This window comes from Dreissena polymorpha, chromosome 9 (assembly GCF_020536995.1).
Source record: "Dreissena polymorpha isolate Duluth1 chromosome 9, UMN_Dpol_1.0, whole genome shotgun sequence".
Lineage (NCBI taxonomy): Eukaryota > Metazoa > Mollusca > Bivalvia > Myida > Dreissenidae > Dreissena > Dreissena polymorpha.
The window spans coordinates 45,595,629-45,618,827 of record NC_068363.1 but is presented as its reverse complement, the minus strand read 5'-3'; the positions used below and the strand labels follow the sequence as shown (position 1 = coordinate 45,618,827).

The window sequence follows — 23,199 nt, the reverse complement described above, 5'->3', positions numbered from 1 at the left end:
CATCAACCTTTTTAATGTTAAGTGGATTCCCCCTTTTATTTGAAAGATATACCCTATTCATAATATAAATACAACAAGACTATTGCTAAGCAATTAAAGTCCCCTACCTATGCAGGATCTACCATTTTCAGCAATATTTGTAGTTTATTTGTTGCCCTAGCAACTAGAATTCTTGACGTAGGAACAAAATGAAATGACGTGCATAATCTCCATATTGCCATCTGTCCACGTTTCAAGTTTCATGAAAAAATATGAAGAACTTTTTAAGTTATTGCAGGATCCAGAAAAGTGTGACAGACTGACAGACACGCAAACCATAAGTCCCTCTCCGTTTTCACCGGTAGGGGACTAATAAATTAAGAAACGATAACAACTCTTAAAATAGGTGATCAAGAATTATAGTTCATGCTCACTGCAAAACCCCTCAATCTGAATTCAGATCTATGTACCAAGTCTCAAATTGATACCCCTAAAAGATGTTGAGATATCCTCTTGACAAGATATCCAACATCAGAAAAACAGTGTACTAGCCAACAACCTTAAACAAGTAAACCTAGCTTTACAACTTCATTGTGCAGGAGTTTATAAAAATTTCTGTAACTTATTAGGTTACCAATTTGTCCACTTCGTCAAGCAGAAAGACTGGGTTGTTAGTTCCCACAGTTTTCAGTCCCTGGATGATCCTGCCTGGCATGGAGCCGATGTAGGTACGCCTGTGACCCCTGATGTCTGACTGGTCACACACACCACCCAGTGATATCCTGCAGATATGGGCAAATAGATTGGTCACACAGACATCCAAGTTATATTGTGCAGACATGGGCAAACAGAATGGTCACACACACGACCCAGTGATATCCTGCAGACATGGGCAAACAGAATGGTCACACACACCACCCAGTGATATCTTGCAGACATTGGCAAACAGACTGGTCACACACACCACACAGTGATATACACACAACACCAAGTGATATCTTGCAGACATTGGCAAACAGACTGGTCACACACACCACCCAATGATATCCTGCAGACATGGGCAAACAGAATGGTCACACACACCACCCAGTGATATTCTGCAGACATTGGCAAACAGAATGGTCACACACAACACCCAGTGATATCCTGCAGACATGGGCAAACAGAATGGTCACACACACCAACCAGTGATATCCTGCAGACATGGACAAAAAGACTGGTCACACACACCATCCAGTGATATCCTGCAGACATGAGCAAACAGAATAGTCACACAAACAACCCAGTGATATCCTGCAGACATGGGCAAATAGAATAGTCACACACACCTCCCAGTGATACCCTGCAGACATGGACAAACAGACAAGTCACACACACCACCCAGTGATATCCTGCAGACATGGGCAAACAGAAAAGTCACACAAACATCCCAGTGATATCCTGCAGACATGGACAAACAGACTGGTCACACACACCACCCAATGATATTCTGCAGACATGAGCAAACAGACTGGTCACACACACCACCCAGTGATATCCTGCAGACATGGACAAACAGACTTGTCACACACACCACCCAGTGAAATCCTGCAGACATGGGCAAACAGAATAGTCACACAAACATCCCAGTGATATCCTGCAGACATGGACAAACAGACTGGTCACACACAACACCCAGTGATATCCTGCAGACATGGACAAACAGACTGGTCACACACACCACCCAGTGATATCCTGCAGACATGGGCAAATAGATTGGTCACACGTACCACCCAGTGATATCCTGCAGACATTGGCAAACGGACTGGTCACATATACCACCCAGTGATATCCTGCACACATGGACAAACAGAATGGCCACACACACCACCCAGTGATATCCTGCAGACATGGGCAAACAGACTGGTCACACACACCACCTAGTGATATCCTGCAGACATGGAAAAACAGAATGGTCACACACACCACCCAGTGATATCATGCAGAAATGGGAAAACAGAATGTTCACATACACCACCCAGTGATATCCTGCAGACATGAGCAAACAGACTGGTCACACACACCACCCAGTGATATCCTGCAGACATGGGCGAACAGAATGTTCACATACACCACTCGGTGATATCCTGCAGACATGGGAAAACAGACTGGTCACACACACCACCCAGTGAAATCCTGCAGACATGGGCAAACAGATTGGACACACAAACCAACCAGTAATACCCTGCATACATGGGCAAACAGTATGGTCACACACACCATCCAGTGAATTCCTGCAGACATGGACAAACAGAATGGTCACACACACACCACCCAGTCATATCCTGCAGACATGGGTAAACAGAATGGTCAAACACACCACCCAGTAATCATCTGCAGACATGGGCAAACAGAGTGGTCACACACACCACTCAGTGATATCTTGCAGACATTGGCAAACAGAATGGTTACACACACACCACCCAGTGATATCTTGCAGACATTGGCAAACTGAATGGTCACACACTCCACCCAGTGATATTCTGCAGACATGGGCAAACTGAATGGTCACAAACGCCACCCAGTGATATCCTGCAGACATGGGCAAATAGAACAGACTGGTCACACACACCACCCAGTGATATCCTGCAGACACAGGCAAACAGACTGGTCACACACACCACCCAGTGATATCCTGCTGACATTGGCAAACAGTCTGGTCACACACACCACCCAGTGATATCCTGCAGACATAAGCAAACAGACTGGTCACACACACCACTCAGTGATATCCTGCAGACATTGGCAAACAGAACAGACTGGTCACACACACCATCCAGTGATATCCTGCAGACATGAGCAAACAGACTGGTCACACACACCACTCAGTGACATCCTGCAGACATGAGCAAACAGACTGGTCACTCACACCACTCAGTGATATCCTGCAGACATGGGCAAACAGAACAGACTGGTCACACACACCACCCAGTGATATCCTGCAGACATGGGCAAACAGACTGTTCACACACACACCCAGTGATATCCTGCAGACATGAGCAAACAGATTGGTCACACACACCACCCAGTGATATCCTGCAGACTTGGGCAAACAGAACAGTCATGTCACACACACCACCCAGTGATATCTTGCAGACAGGGGCAAACAGAATGGTCACACACACCAACCAGTGATATCCTGCAGACATGGACAAACAGACTGGTCACACACACCACTCAGTGATATCCTGCAGACATGAGCAAACAAAATGGTCACACACACCACCCAGTGATATTTTGCAGACATGGGCAAACAGAATGGTCACACACACCACCCAGTGATATCCTGCAGGCATGGCCAAACAGACTGGTCACACACACCACCCAGTGATATCCTGCAGACATGACCACACAGACTGGTCACACAGACCACCCAGTGATATCCTGCAGACATGGACAAACAGACTGGTCACACAAAAAACCCAGTGATATCCTGCAGACATGGGCAAACAGACTGGTCACACACACCACTCAGTGATATCCTGCAGACATGGGCAAACAGAACAGACTGGTCACACACACACCACCCAGTGATATCCTGCAGACATGGGCAAACAGACTGGTCACACAAACCACCCAGTGATATCCTGCAGACATGAGCAAACAAACTGGTCACACACACACCACTCAGTGATATCCTGCAGACATGGAAAAACAGAACAGACTGGTCACACACACCACCCAGTGATATCCTGCAGACATGGGCAAACAGAATGGTCACACACACCACCCAGTGATATCTTGCAGACATGGGCAAACAGACTGGTCACACACACCACACAGTGATATCCTGCAGACATGGGCAAACAGTCTGGTCACACACACCACTCAGTGATATCCTGCAGACATGAGCAAACAGCATGGTCACACACACCACCCAATTATTTCCTGCAGACATGAGCAAACAGACTGGTCACACACACCACTCAGTGATATCCTGCAGACATGAGCAAACAGAATAGTCACACAAACCACCCAGTGATATCCTGCAGACATGGGCAAACAGAATGGTCAAACAAACCACTCAGTGATATCCTGCAGACATGAGCAAACAGAATAGCCACACACACCACCCAGTGATATCCTGCAGACATGGACAAACAGAATAGCCACACACACCACTCAGTGATATCCCCTGCAGACATGAGCAAACAGAATAGTCACACACACCACTCAGTGATATCCTGCAGACATGAGCAAACAGAATAGTCACACAAACCACCCAGTGATATCCTGCAGACATGAGCAAACAGAATAGTCACACACACCACCCAGTGATATCCTGCAGACATGGGCAAACAGAATAGTCACACAAACATTCCAGTGATATCCTGCAGACATGGACAAACAGACTGGTCACACACACCACTTAGTGATATCCTGCAGACATGAGCAAACAGAATGGTCACACACACCACCCAGTGATATCCTGCAGACATGGGCAAACAGAATTGTCACACACACCACCCAGTGATATCCTGCAGACATGGGCAAACAGAATGGTTACACACACCACTCAGTGATATCTTGCAGACATTGGCAAACAGAATGGTCACACACACACCACCCAGTGATTTCTTGCAGACATGAGCAAACTGAATGGTCACACACGCCACCCAGTGATATCCTGCAGACATGAGCAAACTGCAGACATGGGAAAACAAAATGGTCGCACACACACACACACACACCACCCAGCAATATCCTGCAGACAAGGGCAAACAGAATGGTCACACACACGACCCAGTGATATCCTGCAGACAAGGGCAAACAGAATGGTCACGCACACGACCCAGTGATATCCTGCAGACAAGGGCAAACAGAATGGTCACGCACACGACCCAGTGATATCCTGCAGACAAGGGCAAACAGAATGGTCACGCACACGACCCAGCAATATCCTGCAAACAAGGGCAAACAGAATGGTCACGCACACGACCCAGCAATATCCTGCAGACAAGGGCAAACAGAATGATCACGCACACGACCCAGTGATATCCTGCAGACAAGGGCAAACAGAATGGTCACGCACACGACCCAGTGATATCCTGCAGACAAGGGCAAACAGAATGGTCACGCACACAACCCAGCAATATCCTGCAGACAAGGGCAAACAGAATGGTCACGCACACGACCCAGTGATATCCTGCAGACAAGGGCAAACAGAATGGTCACGCACACGACCCAGCAATATCCTGCAGACAAGGGCAAACAGAATGGTCACGCACACGACCCAGCAATATCCTGCAGACAAGGGCAAACATTATGATCACGCACACGACCCAGCAATATCCTGCAGACATGGGCAAACAGAATGGTCACACACACGACCCAGTGATATCCTGCAGACAAGGGCAAACAGAATGGTCACACACACGACCCAGCAATATCCTGAAGACAAGGGCAAACAGAATGGTCACACACACGACCCAGCAATATCCTGCAGACAAGGGCAAACAGAATGGTCACGCACACGACCCAGCAATATCCTGCAGACAAGGGCAAACAGAATGATCACGCACACGACCCAGCAATATCCTGCAGACATGGGCAAACAGAATGGTCACACACACGACCCAGTGATATCCTGCAGACAAGGGCAAACAGAATGGTCACACACACGACCCAGCAATATCCTGCAGACAAGGGCAAACAGAATGGTCACACTAACGACCCAGCAATATCCTGCAGACAAGGGCAAACAGAATGGTCACACACACGACCCAGTGACATCCTGCAGACAAGGGCAAACAGAATGGTCACACACACGACCCAGTGATATCCTGCAGACATGAGCAAACAGAATGGTCACACACACGACCCAGTGATATCCTGCAGACATGAGCAAACAGAATGGTCACACACACGACCCAGTGATATCCTGCAGACAAGGGCAAACAGAATGGTCACACAAACGACCCAGTGATATCCTGCAGACATGAGCAAACAGAATGGTCACACACACGACCCAGTGATATCCTGCAGACATGGGCAAACAGAATGATCACACACACGACCCAGTGATATCCTGCAGACAAGGGCAAACAGAATGGTCACACACACCACCCAGTGATATCCTGCAGACATGGGCAAACAGAATGGTCACACACATGACCCAGTGATATCCTGCAGACATGAGCAAACAGAATGGTCACACACATGACCCAGTGATATCCTGCAGACATGGGCAAACAGAATGGTCACACACACGACCCAGTGATATCCTGCAGACATGAGCAAACAGAATGGTCACACACACGACCCAGTGATATCCTGCAGACATGAGCAAACAGAATGGTCACACACACCACCCAGTGATATCCTGCAGACATGGGCAAACAGAATGGTCACACACACGACCCAGTGATATCCTGCAGACATGAGCAAACAGAATGGTCACACACACGACCCAGTGATATCCTGCAGACATGGGCAAACATAATGGTCACACACACGACCCAGTGATATCCTGCAGACATGGGCAAACAGAATGGTCACACACACGACCCAGTGATTTCCTGCAGACAAGGGCAATCATAATGGTCACACACACGACCCAGTGATTTCCTGCAGACAAGGGCAAACAGAATGGTCACACACACGACCAAGTGATATCCTGCAGACATGGGCAAACAGAATGGTCACACACACGACCCAGTGATTTCCTGCAGACAAGGGCAAACAGAATGGTCACACACACGACCCAGTGATTTCCTGCAGACAAGGGCAAACAGACTGGTCACACACACGACCCAGTGATATCCTGCAGACAAGGGCAAACAGAATGGTCACGCACACGACCCAGTGATATCCTGCAGACATGGGCAAACAGAATGGTCACACACACGACCCAGTGATATCCTGCAGACATGAGCAAACAGAATGGTCACACACATGACCCAGTGATTTCCTGCAGACATGGGCAAACAGAATGGTCACACACACGACCCAGTGATATCCTGCAGACATGAGCAAACAGAATGGTCACACAAACCACCCAGTGATATCCTGCAGACAAGGGCAAACAGAATGGTCACACACACGACCCAGTGATATCCTGCAGACAAGGGCAAACAGAATGGTCACACACACGACCCAGTGATATCCTGCAGACAAGGGCAAACAGAATGGTCACACACACGACCCAGTGATATCCTGCAGACATGGGCAAACAGAATGGTCACACACACGACTCAGTGATATCCTGCAGACAAGGGCAAACAGAATGGTCACACACACGACCCAGTGATATCCTGCAGACAAGGGCAAACAGACTGATCACACACACGACCCAGTGATATCCTGCAGACAAGGGCAAACAGACTGATCACACACACGACCCAGTGATATCCTGCAGACAAGGGCAAACAGAATGGTCACACACACGACCCAGTGATATCCTGCAGACAAGGGCAAACAGAATGGTCACGCACATGACCCAGCCATATCCTGCAGACAAGGGCAAACAGAATGGTCACGCACACGACCCAGCAATATCCTGCAGACATGGGCAAACAGAATGGTCACACACACGACCCAGTGATATCCTGCAGACATGATCAAACAGAATGGTCACACACACGACCCAGTGATATCCTGCAGACATGGGCAAACAGAATGGTCACACACACGACCCAGTGATATCCTGCAGACATGAGCAAACAGAATGGTCACACACACGACCAAGTGATATCCTGCAGACATGAGCAAACAGAATGGTCACACACACCACCCAGTGATATCCTGCAGACATGGGCAAACAGAATGGTCACACACACGACCCAGTGATATCCTGCAGACATGAGCAAACAGAATGGTCACACACACGACCCAGTGATATCCTGCAGACATGGGCAAACAGAATGGTCACACACACGACCCAGTGATATCCTGCAGACATGGGCAAACAGAATGGTCACACACACGACCCAGTGATTTCCTGCAGACAAGGGAAAACAGAATGGTCACACACACGACCCAGTGATTTCCTGCAGACAAGGGCAAACAGAATGGTCACACACACGACCAAGTGATATCCTGCAGACATGGGCAAACAGAATGGTCACACACACGACCCAGTGATTTCCTGCAGACAAGGGCAAACAGAATGGTCACACACACGACCCAGTGATTTCCTGCAGACAAGGGCAAACAGACTGGTCACACACACAACCCAGTGATATCCTGCAGACAAGGGCAAACAGAATGGTCACGCACACGACCCAGTGATATCCTGCAGACATGGGCAAACAGAATGGTCACACACACGACCCAGTGATATCCTGCAGACATGAGCAAACAGAATGGTCACACACACGACCCAGTGATTTCCTGCAGACATGGGCAAACAGAATGGTCACACACACGACCCAGTGATATCCTGCAGACATGAGCAAACAGAATGGTCACACACACCACCCAGTGATATCCTGCAGACAAGGGCAAACAGAATGGTCACACACACGACCCAGTGATATCCTGCAGACAAGGGCAAACAGAATGGTCACACACACGACCCAGTGATATCCTGCAGACAAGGGCAAACAGAATGGTCACACACACGACCCAGTGATATCCTGCAGACATGGGCAAACAGAATGGTCACACACACGACTCAGTGATATCCTGCAGACAAGGGCAAACAGAATGGTCACACACACGACCCAGTGATATCCTGCAGACAAGGGCAAACAGACTGATCACACACACGACCCAGTGATATCCTGCAGACAAGGGCAAACAGACTGATCACACACACGACCCAGTGATATCCTGCAGACAAGGGCAAACAGAATGGTCACACACACGACCCAGTGATATCCTGCAGACAAGGGCAAACAGAATGGTCACACACACGACCCAGTGATATCCTGCAGACATGAGCAAACAGAATGGTCACACACACGACCCAGTGATATCCTGCAGACATGGGCAAACAGAATGGTCACACACACGACCCAGTGATATCCTGCAGACAAGGGCAAACAGACTGATCACACACACGACCCAGTGATATCCTGCAGACAAGGGCAAACAGAATGGTCACACACACGACCCAGTGATATCCTGCAGACAAGGGCAAACAGAATGGTCACACACACGACCCAGTGATATCCTGCAGACATGAGCAAACAGAATGGTCACACACACGACCCAGTGATATCGTGCAGACATGGGCAAACAGACTGGTCACACACACGACCCAGTGATATCCTGCAGACAAGGGCAAACAGAATGGTCACACACACGACCCAGTGATATCCTGCAGACAAGGGCAAACAGACTGATCACACACACGACCCAGTGATATCCTGCAGACAAGGGCAAACAGAATGGTCACACACACGACCCAGTGATATCCTGCAGACAAGGGCAAACAGAATGGTCACACACACGACCCAGTGATATCCTGCAAAGATGGGTCAAACCAGATTAGCCTGTACATACTGCTCTTGCTTATCTGGGAGGGCACTTTATGCACATGCAGGAAACTCAGATATCCTAGAACAAGGCTTAAATGATTTCACATCAATGAAATACTCTGATAAGTCCTTGTTTTATTTATACAACTTTTTGAGAGAAAATTGCACTGTTTTTCTGTCAAGATACAAATGCAATTGTAAACTTGCCGTCTCGCCTGTTTCAAATACTCTTTCCTACATTTGTTAATTGAAAAAATATGGAAATAAATGTCTGATGCATTGAAGAAAATAACTTTTTGAAATCGAAAAATTCTCATTGATTCTTCCAACTCAGGTTTTTAAATTTCATTTTAAGATAATTATTGTTTGTAGCCCAAAATTGTCAAACAGTCGCTTTAACACCAAAAAAATATTAATTATTTCTGCATTCTGATATCCTTCATTTAACTACTTTAAATACAAACTTAATTTTGGTGTTTTCTGGTGATTTGTTAAATTGTTAGTATTTCATTTATTCTTTCATTCAATCCTTCTTAGTTGATTAAGGGAACAGTATTGCTCCTTTTCCAACTTGTCATTCATGTATCATTCGTTTATGCTACGTAAATTTTTGATACATTATTTCATTTATAATCTATTTGGTTATCCATCATTTATCATCTATTAAGTTATTCTTCAAATTAGTTTTTCATTAAAACTATTATCAATTTTGTATCCAAATATTTTGTCATAAAGTACAAAATGGGGTACAACTAATTTATATATATAAGATAATAAATAAAAAAATAAACAAGCAATTTGTTGAATTGATATCCCCCGCAACATAAATTTTGTTTTTGAATGGGGGCAAATCCCTTGATATATCGTATAATCATAAACTATAATTAAGCATAGGGTAATTGTTTTTATGCATTACAATTTTCCTCACTGATATCTATTCTATAGACCCATGAAGTTTCATGTTCAAATCTTGTAGCGTATCTGAGATACTGCCTTGAAAATACAAAACCAACAAAAGGCAATAACACTAAGTAAAGAAAGTGTAGGGCAATGGACACTGACAACGCCAATTTTATATCCCTCTGCCATTTGTGGGGCATAATAAAAGATATCAAATAAAAACATACCTGTGAAACTCTCGCCCCAGTGTATGAGCAATAGACTTCCCAACGCTGGTTTTCCCTACTCCTGGCGGCCCCACAAAGCACAATATTGGCCCTTTCAATGTCTTACGCAGTTGGCGTACTGCCAAATACTCAAGCACTCGCTTTTTCAGCTTCTCAAGCCCGAAATGGTCGACATCTAGATCTTTACGAGCCTGTGCAAGGTCCAGTGAGTCTTTGGTAGTCTTTGACCAGGGTAGCTCTACCATGAGCTCAAGGTAACTCCTGTTAACAAGAATTGTTGTGACTCTTCACCATTCAAATACGCGCATTGATGCATTTTCAGTCCCATAGGAACTCAAATTGATTTGAACACCTCTCTTACTTAATTGAAGTTCTAAAGCCTTCATTTCCAACCCTACAATACTAGTATACTATACTAATGTGCAACACAAAGCATAAAACCTGAACAGACTGTGATTCACTCACAGGCTTTTCTGTTTTGTTGCTGGTTGCATACAGACATTTTCACTTTGCTTCTTAGCCAAAAAGGGTTTTAAGCAGATGCACTTCTTTTGACAATGAGTTACGGTAATAAGTAAATTTTAACCCTTAACCCCTTAGACATGTATTTTGACGCATTTGTAATCAATTAGAAAGTTAAATTTAATTAAAGATCTTTTTTTACTAGATTCAAGTTTAAAAGGCTTCATTTCCAACCCTTAGATACTGATGAGCAGCAAACAGCATAAAACCTGAACAGCCACCAGGTTGTTCTGGTTTAATGCTGGTTGCAAAAGCCGTTTTCACAACGCTTCTGATGGGGAAAGGGTAAATACAGGTGATATGTAATGTATGAGCATTGTTTTGCAGTTTTTATTTAAGGTGATGTGCCAATGCATGAGAATTGTTTTGCACTATTTTACCTGAGCATGGCCTGTTCTGGCATGTGTACTATTTTAACTGAGCATGGCCTGTTCTGGCAAGTGTACTTTTTTACCTCAGCATCGTCTGTTCTGGCATGTGTACTATTTTACCTGAGCATGGCCTGTTCTGGCATGTGCACTATTTTACCTGAGCATGGCCTGTTCTGGCATGTGTACTAATTTACCTTAGCAGGGCCTGTTCTGGCATGTGCACTATTCTACCTAAGCATTGCCTGTTCTGGAATGTGCACTATTTTACCTAAGCATGGCCTGTTCTGGCATGTGCACTATTTTACCTATGCATGGCCTTGTCTGGCATGTACACTATTTTACCGGAGCACTGCCTGTTCTGGCATGTGCACTATTTTACCTAAGCATGGCCTGTTCTGGCATGTGTACTATTTTACCTGAGCATGACCTGTTCTGGCATGTGCACTATTTTACCTGAGCATGGCTTGTTCTGGCATGTGCAATATTTTACCTGAGCATGGCCTGTTCTGGCGTGTGTACTATTTCTATTTTACCGGAGCATGGCCTGTTCTGGCATGTGCACTATTTTACCAGAGCATGGCCTGTTCTGGCATGTGCACTATTTTACCTGAGCATGGTCTGTTCTGGCATGTGTACTATTTTACCTGAGCATGGCCTGTTCTGGCATGTGTACTATTTTACCTGAGCATGGCCTGTTCTGGCACGTGCACTTTTTTACCTGAGCATGACCTGTTCTGGCATGTGCACTATTTTACCTGAGCATGGCCTGTTCAGGCATGTGCACTATTTTACCTGAGCATGGCCTGTTCTGGCATATGCACTATTTTACCTGAGCATGGTCTGTTCTGGCATGTGCACTATTTTACCTGAGCATGGCCTGTTCTGGCATGTGTACTATTTTACCTGAGCATGGCCTGTTCTGGCATGTGTACTATTTTACCTGAGCATGGCCTGTTCTGGCATGTGTACTATTTTACCTGAGCATGGCCTGTTCTGGCATGTGTACTATTTTACCTGAGCATGGCCTGTTCTGGCATGTGTACTATTTTACCTGAGCATGGCCTGTTCTAATGTGTACTATTTTACCTGAGCATGGCCTGTTCTGGCATGTGTTGAGGCATCTTCTTGAGTCTTTTAAGCTCCTTCATGGCCGCCTTGTGAGCGTGCTCAGGCATCTCAGCACTCCTACACAAGATGTTACATACATACATGAGCAACTTTCTGAGAAAACAGGGCTTAATGCATGAGCAGATTTATCTGTGCAGTCCACACAGGCTTATCTGGCATGACAATTCCAACAAGAGCACTGCATAACGGTGCCAACGCTCGGCTGCGAAAGCTTGTCAGATTTTTTTTTTAGAGGTCACAGTGACCTTGACCTAGCGACCCAAAATTGGGTGTGGCGTGTAGAACTCATCAAGGTGCATCTACATATGAAGTTTCAAAGTTGCAGGTGGAAGAATATTGATTTTAGAGCCAATGTTAAGGTTTTAGCACGACAGACAGCTGACGGCGAGCTGGCTATGGCAATACCTAGGGTTTTCTCCGAAAACAGCCGAGCTAAAAATACAAAAATTGTTATTCCTGATTAGAATGTGCAGACCATATAGGCTTGTTTGGGTAGACACCTTACACACATGCATTAAGCCCTGTTTTCCCACAGCAAGGCTCACATTGTTAAGATAGTTGTCTTTTGACCAGGCTTTTACCCTTAATGATGCAGTTTTTAATTTTGACAATCATGAATCTTGGAAAACAATAATCTAGCAAAATTCCTAGATTATTGTGCCATAAAAGTAACAACTTCAATTTAACAATCTTTTTTTACATGATCTAGTGTTTCTTCTTGGTTAAAAGTAAGAATAAAATTTTGCCCAATTTCCAATCTCATTTGTTTTTCATAAATGACTGTCATGAATTACTAATTAAAGGTTTCCCAAATTATTTTTTTAAATATTATTTTATTCATAATTCATAATTGCGCTCATTAATAAATATAATGTTAAAAACACTTATCATCAACTTCATTTTATTTGTAAAAACAATCATAGCATAAAATTTCCCAATTATTGTCAAAACAACACAAATTTTTCAGATAAATAGTTTTTTACAATACATCACACAGATTGAACTATTTCGGGCCAATCTTATGACCACATTGTAGGAATACTACCGATAAAAAAATATCTGAGATTGTAAATGAATGTCTTTTGCTATGTGATTTATTGAAATAGTTATTACCAAAAATATCCTAGTTTTTCAACTGTGCCAAGATACATTTGATACGATTAATCTAATGAATATTTATGTAACTTCTAATGAGTTCTTAAGCTTTTTCTTTAACCCTTTACCACTTAGATACCGGTACAGATTTTGACGCATTTGTAGTCTTATAGAAAGTTAAATTTAATTAAATACCTTTATTACTTAATTAAAGTTTTCGTCCATAATTTACAACAATTATTCGGACAGTATATTTTACGGGACTATTTTACAAGATTTCTGCCCCGTTTTCGCTTTTCTGGGACTCTTCGATCAAGGAGTTTTACAACCGGATTAAGGTCATGACATATGAATGCCCTGAGGGCAATGGACCATTACAATAGCGTTATTGGGTAGATTTCAATGTATACCAGTCAAAAAACTGGTTTTACCCAACAGCATTTTGAAATGAAATGAAATATCGTATTCAGGAAGTAGTATTATTTGTTTAAGTAGAGAGGGGAGGTAACAACACAATAAAATTAGTGCACGTGTATTAATTGGTTTCATTTAAATGTTATCATTGACAAACAAACAAAACTTCTGTGTCTCTAAATTTTCGGACACTCATATTTTTTATATATTTTTTGTATCTTAACTTTTGGATATGATTTTTTTCAATATTTAAGTGTCTGAAAGTATTTTGGGTATATTTTCTTCATGAAACCACATACAACAGGTAAAATGTAATGAACTACTATGTTCTGCATTAAATTTGGGTAAGGTAAGTCTTGAGCGAGGGGGAGCCCTGACACAGTTTCATACCAGTACACATTTGGCATACAATGTGATTCCTACAAAGTTCACAAGAGGAAATGTGAGTTTGAATGTTCTACATGTAGTAATCTAGTTTTTAACCCCACATGATCAAGATTAAAGACTTCAAAGAAATTTGGTGGCAAGAGTTTTCACAAGATGAACCTTTCTAGATGCACACTAAGGGCTCCTGACAATTTAAAGCTGATCCAAAAAGTCCCCCCCACCCCTCCACATTTCATGCTCAGGTTAGCTAAAACAGACTTAAAAATCAAACATTTGAGAAATGATTGCATTAAAAACATAGCAATATACATTATCTCATTAGTCGTAAAATTATATATTACTGGTATTTACTCTAAAAGTCCAATAAAAGCATTGATTTCTTTTTTCAAACTTTACACTATTTTTAATTTGTTACCAAAGTTACACTTATTTTAACTATGCTCCTTAAGAAAGTGCTAACTAATTTCTGCTGAAGTTCTGTTAAGAATCTTTACAAATTGAAAAAAGCAATGACTGTGTTTTCAAGAGAAGACAAGAGAAATAAGATCGTAAGGGGCTCACCTGAGTCCCCACAAAGTAAACTTGTTTGAGCAGGCAGTATTTGCAAGGTTTCTCGATATACATTTAAGGAAAACTGGCATCCCCTGGCAGCCATGAAGCAACCAGATTCCAATATAACACACTCAAAATAAAATATGAACACAATTTTTTTAATGACCTGAGCAAGTTTTATTATTTATTAGTCAAACATTTTATAATAAACTACCCTGCTTACCTGGGGAGGATCAAAACCATTTTCAAACTTGGCCAAGTTTTTTTTCAAATGATTCAGCCGAAAAATCAAATTATAAAATGTTTTTTACAAGTTTCATGATGATTGGCAAAAAAATGTAGACTTCTAAAATGCTCTAAAGGTTTCACTTAAGCAATAAGGAAACCCGCCAGAATCAAACAATAAACAATAGGAGGACGCACAACAAAAGAAAGGCATAAGTCAATCAAAAAGCTCACAGTGACCAATCTGTGCTCAGGTGAGCTAATAAACGACATTCAATTTCAATAGAGCCATGTTCCAAGAAAACAAGGCTTATTGCATGTGCCGTAAGTGTTGTACCAGATTAGCCAAAGCAGTCCGCATAGGCTAATCAGGGATGACATTTTCTGCCTTAACTGGAATACAAAAAATAACATAGATGCGAAAAGTGTCGTCCCTGATAACCCTCTACGGACATGCCTAAAAGCAATTCTTCCTAAATCAAGGCTGAATACGTACAAACATACTTAATTTTACTCTCAAGATCAGACATTTCATCGACATCTTCATTGTCCTCGTCCTCCACATCTGTCTTCATCTTTCCACGGAACAGTCTGTTCATGTTGACAGGCGTGCCCCTATCGCGCTGAGATATCCTGATCTCCAACGCCTTATCCTTCCTCGCCTTCTGTAGGAGCTTTAAACCCTGAGGAAGTAGTTAAAAACATCTAAGCTGTGTTTTTTCACTATTTTGGGGATGGGGCGGGGTCACTTTGTATTGGAAAAATCACTACTTTTTTACTCAAATTAGGTAATTGGTTTTTTTGTTGCTCTGCTAACAAATGCTTCAAAATTGAGAATAAAAGTGGCTTCAATATTATATTGACTAAGGTTCAACCTATAGAGCTGGTTGTGAGATGATAAAAGTGGCTTCAATATTATATTGACTAAGGTTCAACCTATAGAGCTGGTTGTGAGATGATCCTATTGTTGAGATCCAAAGATCCGGATTTTTTCCTTTTTTGGAAATCTTCCATTGGGAATTTTTAGATCCTATTTGGAAAAAAACAACTTTTTCCCGATGGGAATGTGGCCCAATACTGGCCCAGAATTTTAACCAAAATAACAACTCAGCTAAAGTTTGTCTTCATCTCTTTCAATGCTCAGATACACGAATTGACCGATGTGTTATCATTTAGAAAATCAGAATCAATTAAAGTGCTTTTAAGTAATACCGTAATTACTCTATGTTTTCGGACACTATAAGTTTTCGAACACCCCTATTTTTAGCAAAAATAATTATTTTTCGTGACTCTCAATTTTCGGACACACGAGTTTTCGTCCATAATTAATGTCTCTAAATTTTCGGACAGTATATTTTACAGCGCTATTTTACCAAATTTCGGTCCTGTTTTCGATATCTAATGACACTTCGATCATGGGGTTTTACAACCAGATAAACATCATAAAACACGGCAGGCGCATGCCTGAGGGCAACGGACCATTACATTTGCGTTATTGGGTAACTAACCTTGTAAACCGGTATTAAACTATGGTTTCGCACAATAGCATAAACGTTATGACAATTACCAGGGCTAGTGCCAATTTACAGTTCAATTATCTACCACAATGGTACTTCCCCTTCTCAGTAACATAACTGTGACAAATACTAAACGCTTACAAGTGTGATGCACTCTATTGCAAGTTTTATGAACAATTGAAGGTGTTAGATAACAACTGTCGGAAATGGACAGGTTCATACTAGCGAGTATCTGTACATCACATGCTCATCTTTTAACTCGTTGCCTTTTGGTCAAAGTACAACCTTGTAGTAACTTTCTGTCAAATAAATTAAGCATTTAAAATTATGTAAAATGCAGTGCAAACATATATAACTGTAATTTATACTATACGGAATGGTATTTTACAAGCGCGTGCTATTACCGGTAGTCTTTGATACAATTGACGCTATTTTCGGACACTTCAATTTTCGACTCTAAGTTTTCGGACACCTGTATTTTCTGAATATTTTTCGTATCTAAGTTTTCGGACACGAAAAAACCCCATTATTTTTAAGTGTCCGAACACATAGAGTAATTACGGTAGATATATCAAGGCTTCATTTCCAACTCTACAATACTGATGTTACTCTCACATTGTTTTGGTTTTATGCTGGTTGCATAAAGACATTTTCTTGTTGTTACTGAGTGAGAAAAGATTACATTAAAAGTTTGTCCTTTATTTCTCCTTTTAACAATTGGACCTTAGACTGCTGAACTATTCAAAATTTACTAAGCTTATAACGTTTTCAATTCATTTATATAAGTAAACAATTTTCTAGGTGCCTGTTTGCAATGAACAAAAATGATTCTGTCATACTTAGTTTTCTGGAGATTTGTCTTTGCAAACACATTTGTTTAGATTTTTTTTTTTTTTTTTTTATTTATTTATTATTTTATAAATTTTATTTTTTTATTTATTACAAGCAATCCTGAAGACGTAGCCACATTACTTAAACAAATATAAGTCCATCACCAAAAATGATCACACTCATTTTTTTATAACAATATCCCTGTCACTACATGGTGATGACAAATTTGGAGTTTTACTTTAACTGCAAAACTTTTACATTAACTATCGTTTAAGCTCCACAAACTGTGATATGACTGTTTGACTAACCAACATTCCCACCTACAAAGTGACTCTATTAAAACCTCTCTAAAACTTTATTGGGGAGTTATAATCCTTTATAACCCAATAAAAATTTTCAAACTTTTTTGTCGTAGGTATAATTAAGTATAACCCTGTCAAACTTTTTTGTGGGGGCATAACCCATTATAACCCAATAAATCTTCTTAAACTTTTATGGCAGAGGTGTAATTTATTATAACCGTCAAACTTTTTGCGGAAGTATAATCCATTATTACCCAATAAACCTTCTCATTTTTTTTGCAAAGGTATAATCCATTATAATCGTCAATATTTTTGCCAAGGTTTAATATTGCAACCCCCTAGCTACCCAATACCTCAATCTGCCTCATGAGCAAGGGCAAGGTCTTGCGGAAGCGATCTGTAAGGTCCACAGCGTCCAGTACTTGTATCTTCTCCGTGAACGAAGCCTTCACCAGGGCTGCACAGATGTCAGGCAAGTGCTGACTAGGAACGCTCTCCAACATACGCTGTAATGTCACAATGATAAATATTGCCGGATAAGCCCTTGAATCTGTTCCTAAATAGAACCAGTGCTTGTAGTATAGGTGGGGGGGGGATAAACCATCTTCAGGATTAACACGTTTACAAGATAATCAGAACAAAATGTAATTTATTTCCACAGGTCACAAGTCATAATTATTTGGACAGATGTGCTGATAGGTTAACACTTATTTTTTCCAATAATTTTTTGTGGCATGAATAATTACCAGTGATCTTATACATGTATATGAGCCATGAATAATTACCAGTGATCTTATACATGTTTATGAGCCATGAATAATTACCAGTGATCTTATACATGTTTATGAGCCATGAATAATTACCAGTGATCTTATACATGAATATGAGCCATGAATAATTACCAGTGATCTTATACATGTATATGAGCCATGAATAATTACCAGTGATCTTATACATGAATATGAGCCATGAATAATTACCAGTGATCTTATACATGTTTATGAGCCATGAATAATTACCAGTGATCTTATACATGAATATGAGCCATGAATAATTACCAGTGATCTTATACATGTATATGAGCCATGAATAATTACCAGTGATCTTATACATGTATATGAGCCATGAATAATTACCAGTGATCTTATACATGTTTATGAGCCATGAATAATTACCAGTGATCTTATACATGTATATGAGCCATGAATAATTACCAGTGATCTTATACATGTTTATGAGCCATGAATAATTACCAGTGATCTTATACATGAATATGAGCCATGAATAATTACCAGTGATCTTATACATGTATATGAGCTATGAATAATTACCAGTGATCTTATACATGTTTATGAGCCATGAATAATTACCAGTGATCTTATACATGTATATGAGCCATGAATAATTACCAGTGATCTTATACATGAATATGAGCCATGAATAATTACCAGTGATCTTATACATGTTTATGAGCCATGAATAATTACCAGTGATCTTATACATGTATATGAGCCATGAATAATTACCAGTGATCTTATACATGTTTATGAGCCATGAATAATTACCAGTGATCTTATACATGTTTATGAGCCATGAATAATTACCAGTGATCTTATACATCTATATGAGCCATGAATAATTACCAGTGATCTTATACATGTTTATGAGCCATGAATAATTACCAGTGATCTTATACATGTTTATGAGCCATGAATAATTACCAGTGATCTTATACATGTTTATGAGCCATGAATAATTACCAGTGATCTTATACATGAATATGAGCCATGAATAATTACCAGTGATCTTATACATGTTTATGAGCCATGAATAATTACCAGTGATCTTATACATGAATATGAGCCATGAATAATTACCAGTGATCTTATACATGTATATGAGCCATGAATAATTACCAGTGATCTTATACATGTTTATGAGCCATGAATAATTACCAGTGATCTTATACATGTATATGAGCCATGAATAATTACCAGTGATCTTATACATGTTTATGAGCCATGAATAATTACCAGTGATCTTATACATGAATATGAGCCATGAATAATTACCAGTGATCTTATACATGTATATGAGCCATGAATAATTACCAGTGATCTTATACATGTTTATGAGCCATGAATAATTACCAGTGATCTTATACATGTATATGAGCCATGAATAATTACCAGTGATCTTATACATGTTTATGAGCCATGAATAATTACCAGTGATCTTATACATGTATATGAGCCATGAATAATTACCAGTGATCTTATACATGTATATGAGCCATGAATAATTACCAGTGATCTTATACATGTTTATGAGCCATGAATAATTACCAGTGATCTTATACATGTATATGAGCCATGAATAATTACCAGTGATCTTATACATCTATATGAGCCATGAATAATTACCAGTGATCTTATACATGTTTATGAGCCATGAATAATTACCAGTGATCTTATACATGTTTATGAGCCATGAATAATTACCAGTGATCTTATACATGTTTATGAGCCATGAATAATTACCAGTGATCTTATAAATGTTTATGAGCCATGAATAATTACCAGTGATCTTATACATGTATATGAGCCATGCTCTGGGAAAACTTGGCATAATGCAAGTGCGTACTGTCTTCCAAGAATAATCATGCATTACGCAAAAGCACATCAGGGATAAAACTTTCTGCATAAAACTTGATTTGTGCTAAGAAGAGACCCCCTTGAAACAAGGAATATTATAAAAGCGATAAGTGTAGTCCGTGATTAGTCTTCGGGAACTGCCTAGAGGCTTATCAAGGACAAAACCTTACATACATGCATTAAACCCATTTTTTTCAGAACAAGCCTTTTATAGAGTCCCCTCTCTGACTGCAGCTCACCTTCAGTTTGGAGACTATGGGTATAGAGATGTCCAGCATGTCGACCAGTTTTGCAGCCTGATCACGGAAGTTTTCTGCAAGCTGGCCCAGTTCGGGCTTGTTACCATAATCATGGTCTATAAAGACATAGAGAATACATGAATGCAGCCGAATGTACCTAGGCGTATACACAATTTTTAATAGAAAATACTTGCCTTTTCTGGGAATTGAGCCTGGGACATCCAGTGAGCTCCATACCAATGGGCCATTATTATTACGAGGTTTTTAGAGACTATGTTAGTAATATACGTTATATCAAAATTATCAATTAAAAAAGTTAAAAACATGTAATTATGTTACTAATTTCGATTGATTATTATCCATAAAGGAACTAATATTTCTAACATACAGAGTTTTCTTTTGATCATTTAAATACTACAGATAAATTCATTTGTGAATTGAAGACTATGTTTGAGGAAACTGTTCATTTCAACAAACTGTAAAGTCCCTTAAATGAAAGCCCCGAACTTTCCCTTTTAACAAAGTAAAAATGGCTATATGCGACAAGCATAAAACCAGAACTGCCTGGAAATAACTAGCATGCTGTTCAGGTGTTATGTTTTTGCTGCTCATCAGTATCTTAGGGTTGCAAATGAAGCTTTTAAAGCTTGAATCAAATAAGAAAAGTATTTAATTAAATTTGATTTTCTAAGGAACTACAAATGTGTCATAATATGTATCTGAGTGATAAAAGTCTATGCAACAGAATTCCTATGAAATCCTTTAAACTGCCACTCACCTGCCTCCTCTAGCTTGTCTAGCTGGGTAACTGTTGCTATGGGATACGGTGTCTCCTGCAGAAGTTGTTCAAGTTTAAAGCGACACAGCCCAGTGACCAGCAGAGTGTATGAAGGCTTCGGCCAGTTGGTTCCAGTCACCTGGACGACTACAGCTGCAGTGCCGATGGAATGAAGGGAAGACAACTCCTCTGTCTGTAAAAATAAGAAAGGTCAAGGTCAAGCCATCTTTATTTTTTATCCCCCCCCCTCAACTGCCCCATAACCAATCCTAGATATTATATACCTGCATATTTGCGCCCTGATGCGGTTCCAGTGCATAAACCCTGAACGTTGCTAAAGCGATTTGGCTTAGAGATATAAGAAGTGCAATTAAGGTTTATAAAGCAATCAAAATATTATCTATTGTGAAAAAAATGCAAGTGGTCATCAATATTCTGAGAATTTCCATTAAAAAGACTTGACTCTTACCTGGCTATCATCAGACGGCTCTCGAGGAATCACGCCAATGATTGTACTGCTCAACGTGTTCCTGCTCAGCAGATGGGTCTTCACCATGTTCATGCTGAAATACATGCACAACTTGCAAAGAATCAGTGATTAAATCTTAATCCAAATTTATCTCGCTATTTTTCCCAATCCAAATGGCACAGGCTGTAAAATATTAGGCCAAAAAAATCACTGCAAGATGAAATGTAGAGCAGCAATATTTTTTCATCTTTTTGAAGTACCTGTAAGGTTTTGAAATTTGTGTTTAGGTTTCAAAAAATGCTCATAACTTCTATGTCCCTTGAGATATAACCTTCATATTTGGTATGCATGTGTATATGGACAAGGCCTTTTCATATGCACACAAATTTTGACCCCTGTTACCTTGACCTTGAACTTGGGGTCCGTGTTTAGGTTTCGAAAAAGAAAAAGAAGAAAAATGAGTTTAAATAGGTGATTTAGATCGTTTTAAGCGTGAAACATCTAATGAATTGACTTTACTTTGGCGATTTTAGGTGGGGGGGGGGGGGGGTACGCCCCCACTTGGAACTGCCTTTGACTCATGAGACCTGGGTCTGATGGAGATAAGGATTTTTCAGTGTTAACTCACACAGTAGTTGAAATAATTCAACTCTCAGCTTGATAACCCAAAGAGTTCCCAGAGCCGCCATAGCAAAAATCATCAAAAGCTCTGGGAGTAAGCTACGTTTATATCGACTAACTCGCACAGCAACACAGCTTAAGCCCATATAGCATCATTTTTAATCGGTATTTTATTTTTGCATTTCTTTTAAAATATGCATATTCAAGATATTGCAAGAAGAATACAGACTTTTTATAATTCTTAAGTAAATATTTACTACTTAGAATTATATAACTTGTGTCAAAGAATGAAAAAATGCACATGAGTAATGATCATTAAATTACTTTTTGGCATTTCTGACAGGTATCCGCATAGATGAGCCCGGCAGCAACACATTGTCAACAACCTGCAGTAGTGGCAGTTTTCGTGGAATACTTATTGAGTGCGACATTTGACCGTCTCATGTCACACTTGTCTCGCCCAAATTCTGTTTATTATTGTCTAAAAATTAGGACGTCCTGATTGAATAATTCAGGTTACACGCCAG

At 40.8% G+C, this 23,199-nt stretch overlaps 1 protein-coding gene across 1 annotated transcript in view; it reads right to left on the bottom strand.

The window, feature by feature from the left end:
• LOC127844541 (lon protease homolog 2, peroxisomal-like) overlaps positions 1-23,191 on the bottom strand; it is a 41,489-nt gene extending 18,298 nt beyond the window's left edge. The window contains exons 1-9 of the mRNA XM_052374875.1: positions 22,997-23,191; positions 22,052-22,145; positions 21,583-21,775; positions 20,805-20,920; positions 18,265-18,417; positions 15,766-15,944; positions 12,547-12,645; positions 10,568-10,828; positions 614-761 (exon numbers count right to left, since the gene is read on the bottom strand). Of these exons, the coding sequence (XP_052230835.1) occupies positions 614-761; positions 10,568-10,828; positions 12,547-12,645; positions 15,766-15,944; positions 18,265-18,417; positions 20,805-20,920; positions 21,583-21,775; positions 22,052-22,145; positions 22,997-23,103 (1,350 nt within the window). The 5' untranslated portion in view covers positions 23,104-23,191. The remainder of the gene's footprint in view (positions 1-613; positions 762-10,567; positions 10,829-12,546; positions 12,646-15,765; positions 15,945-18,264; positions 18,418-20,804; positions 20,921-21,582; positions 21,776-22,051; positions 22,146-22,996) is intronic.
• Positions 23,192-23,199: the final 8 nt, after the last annotated feature.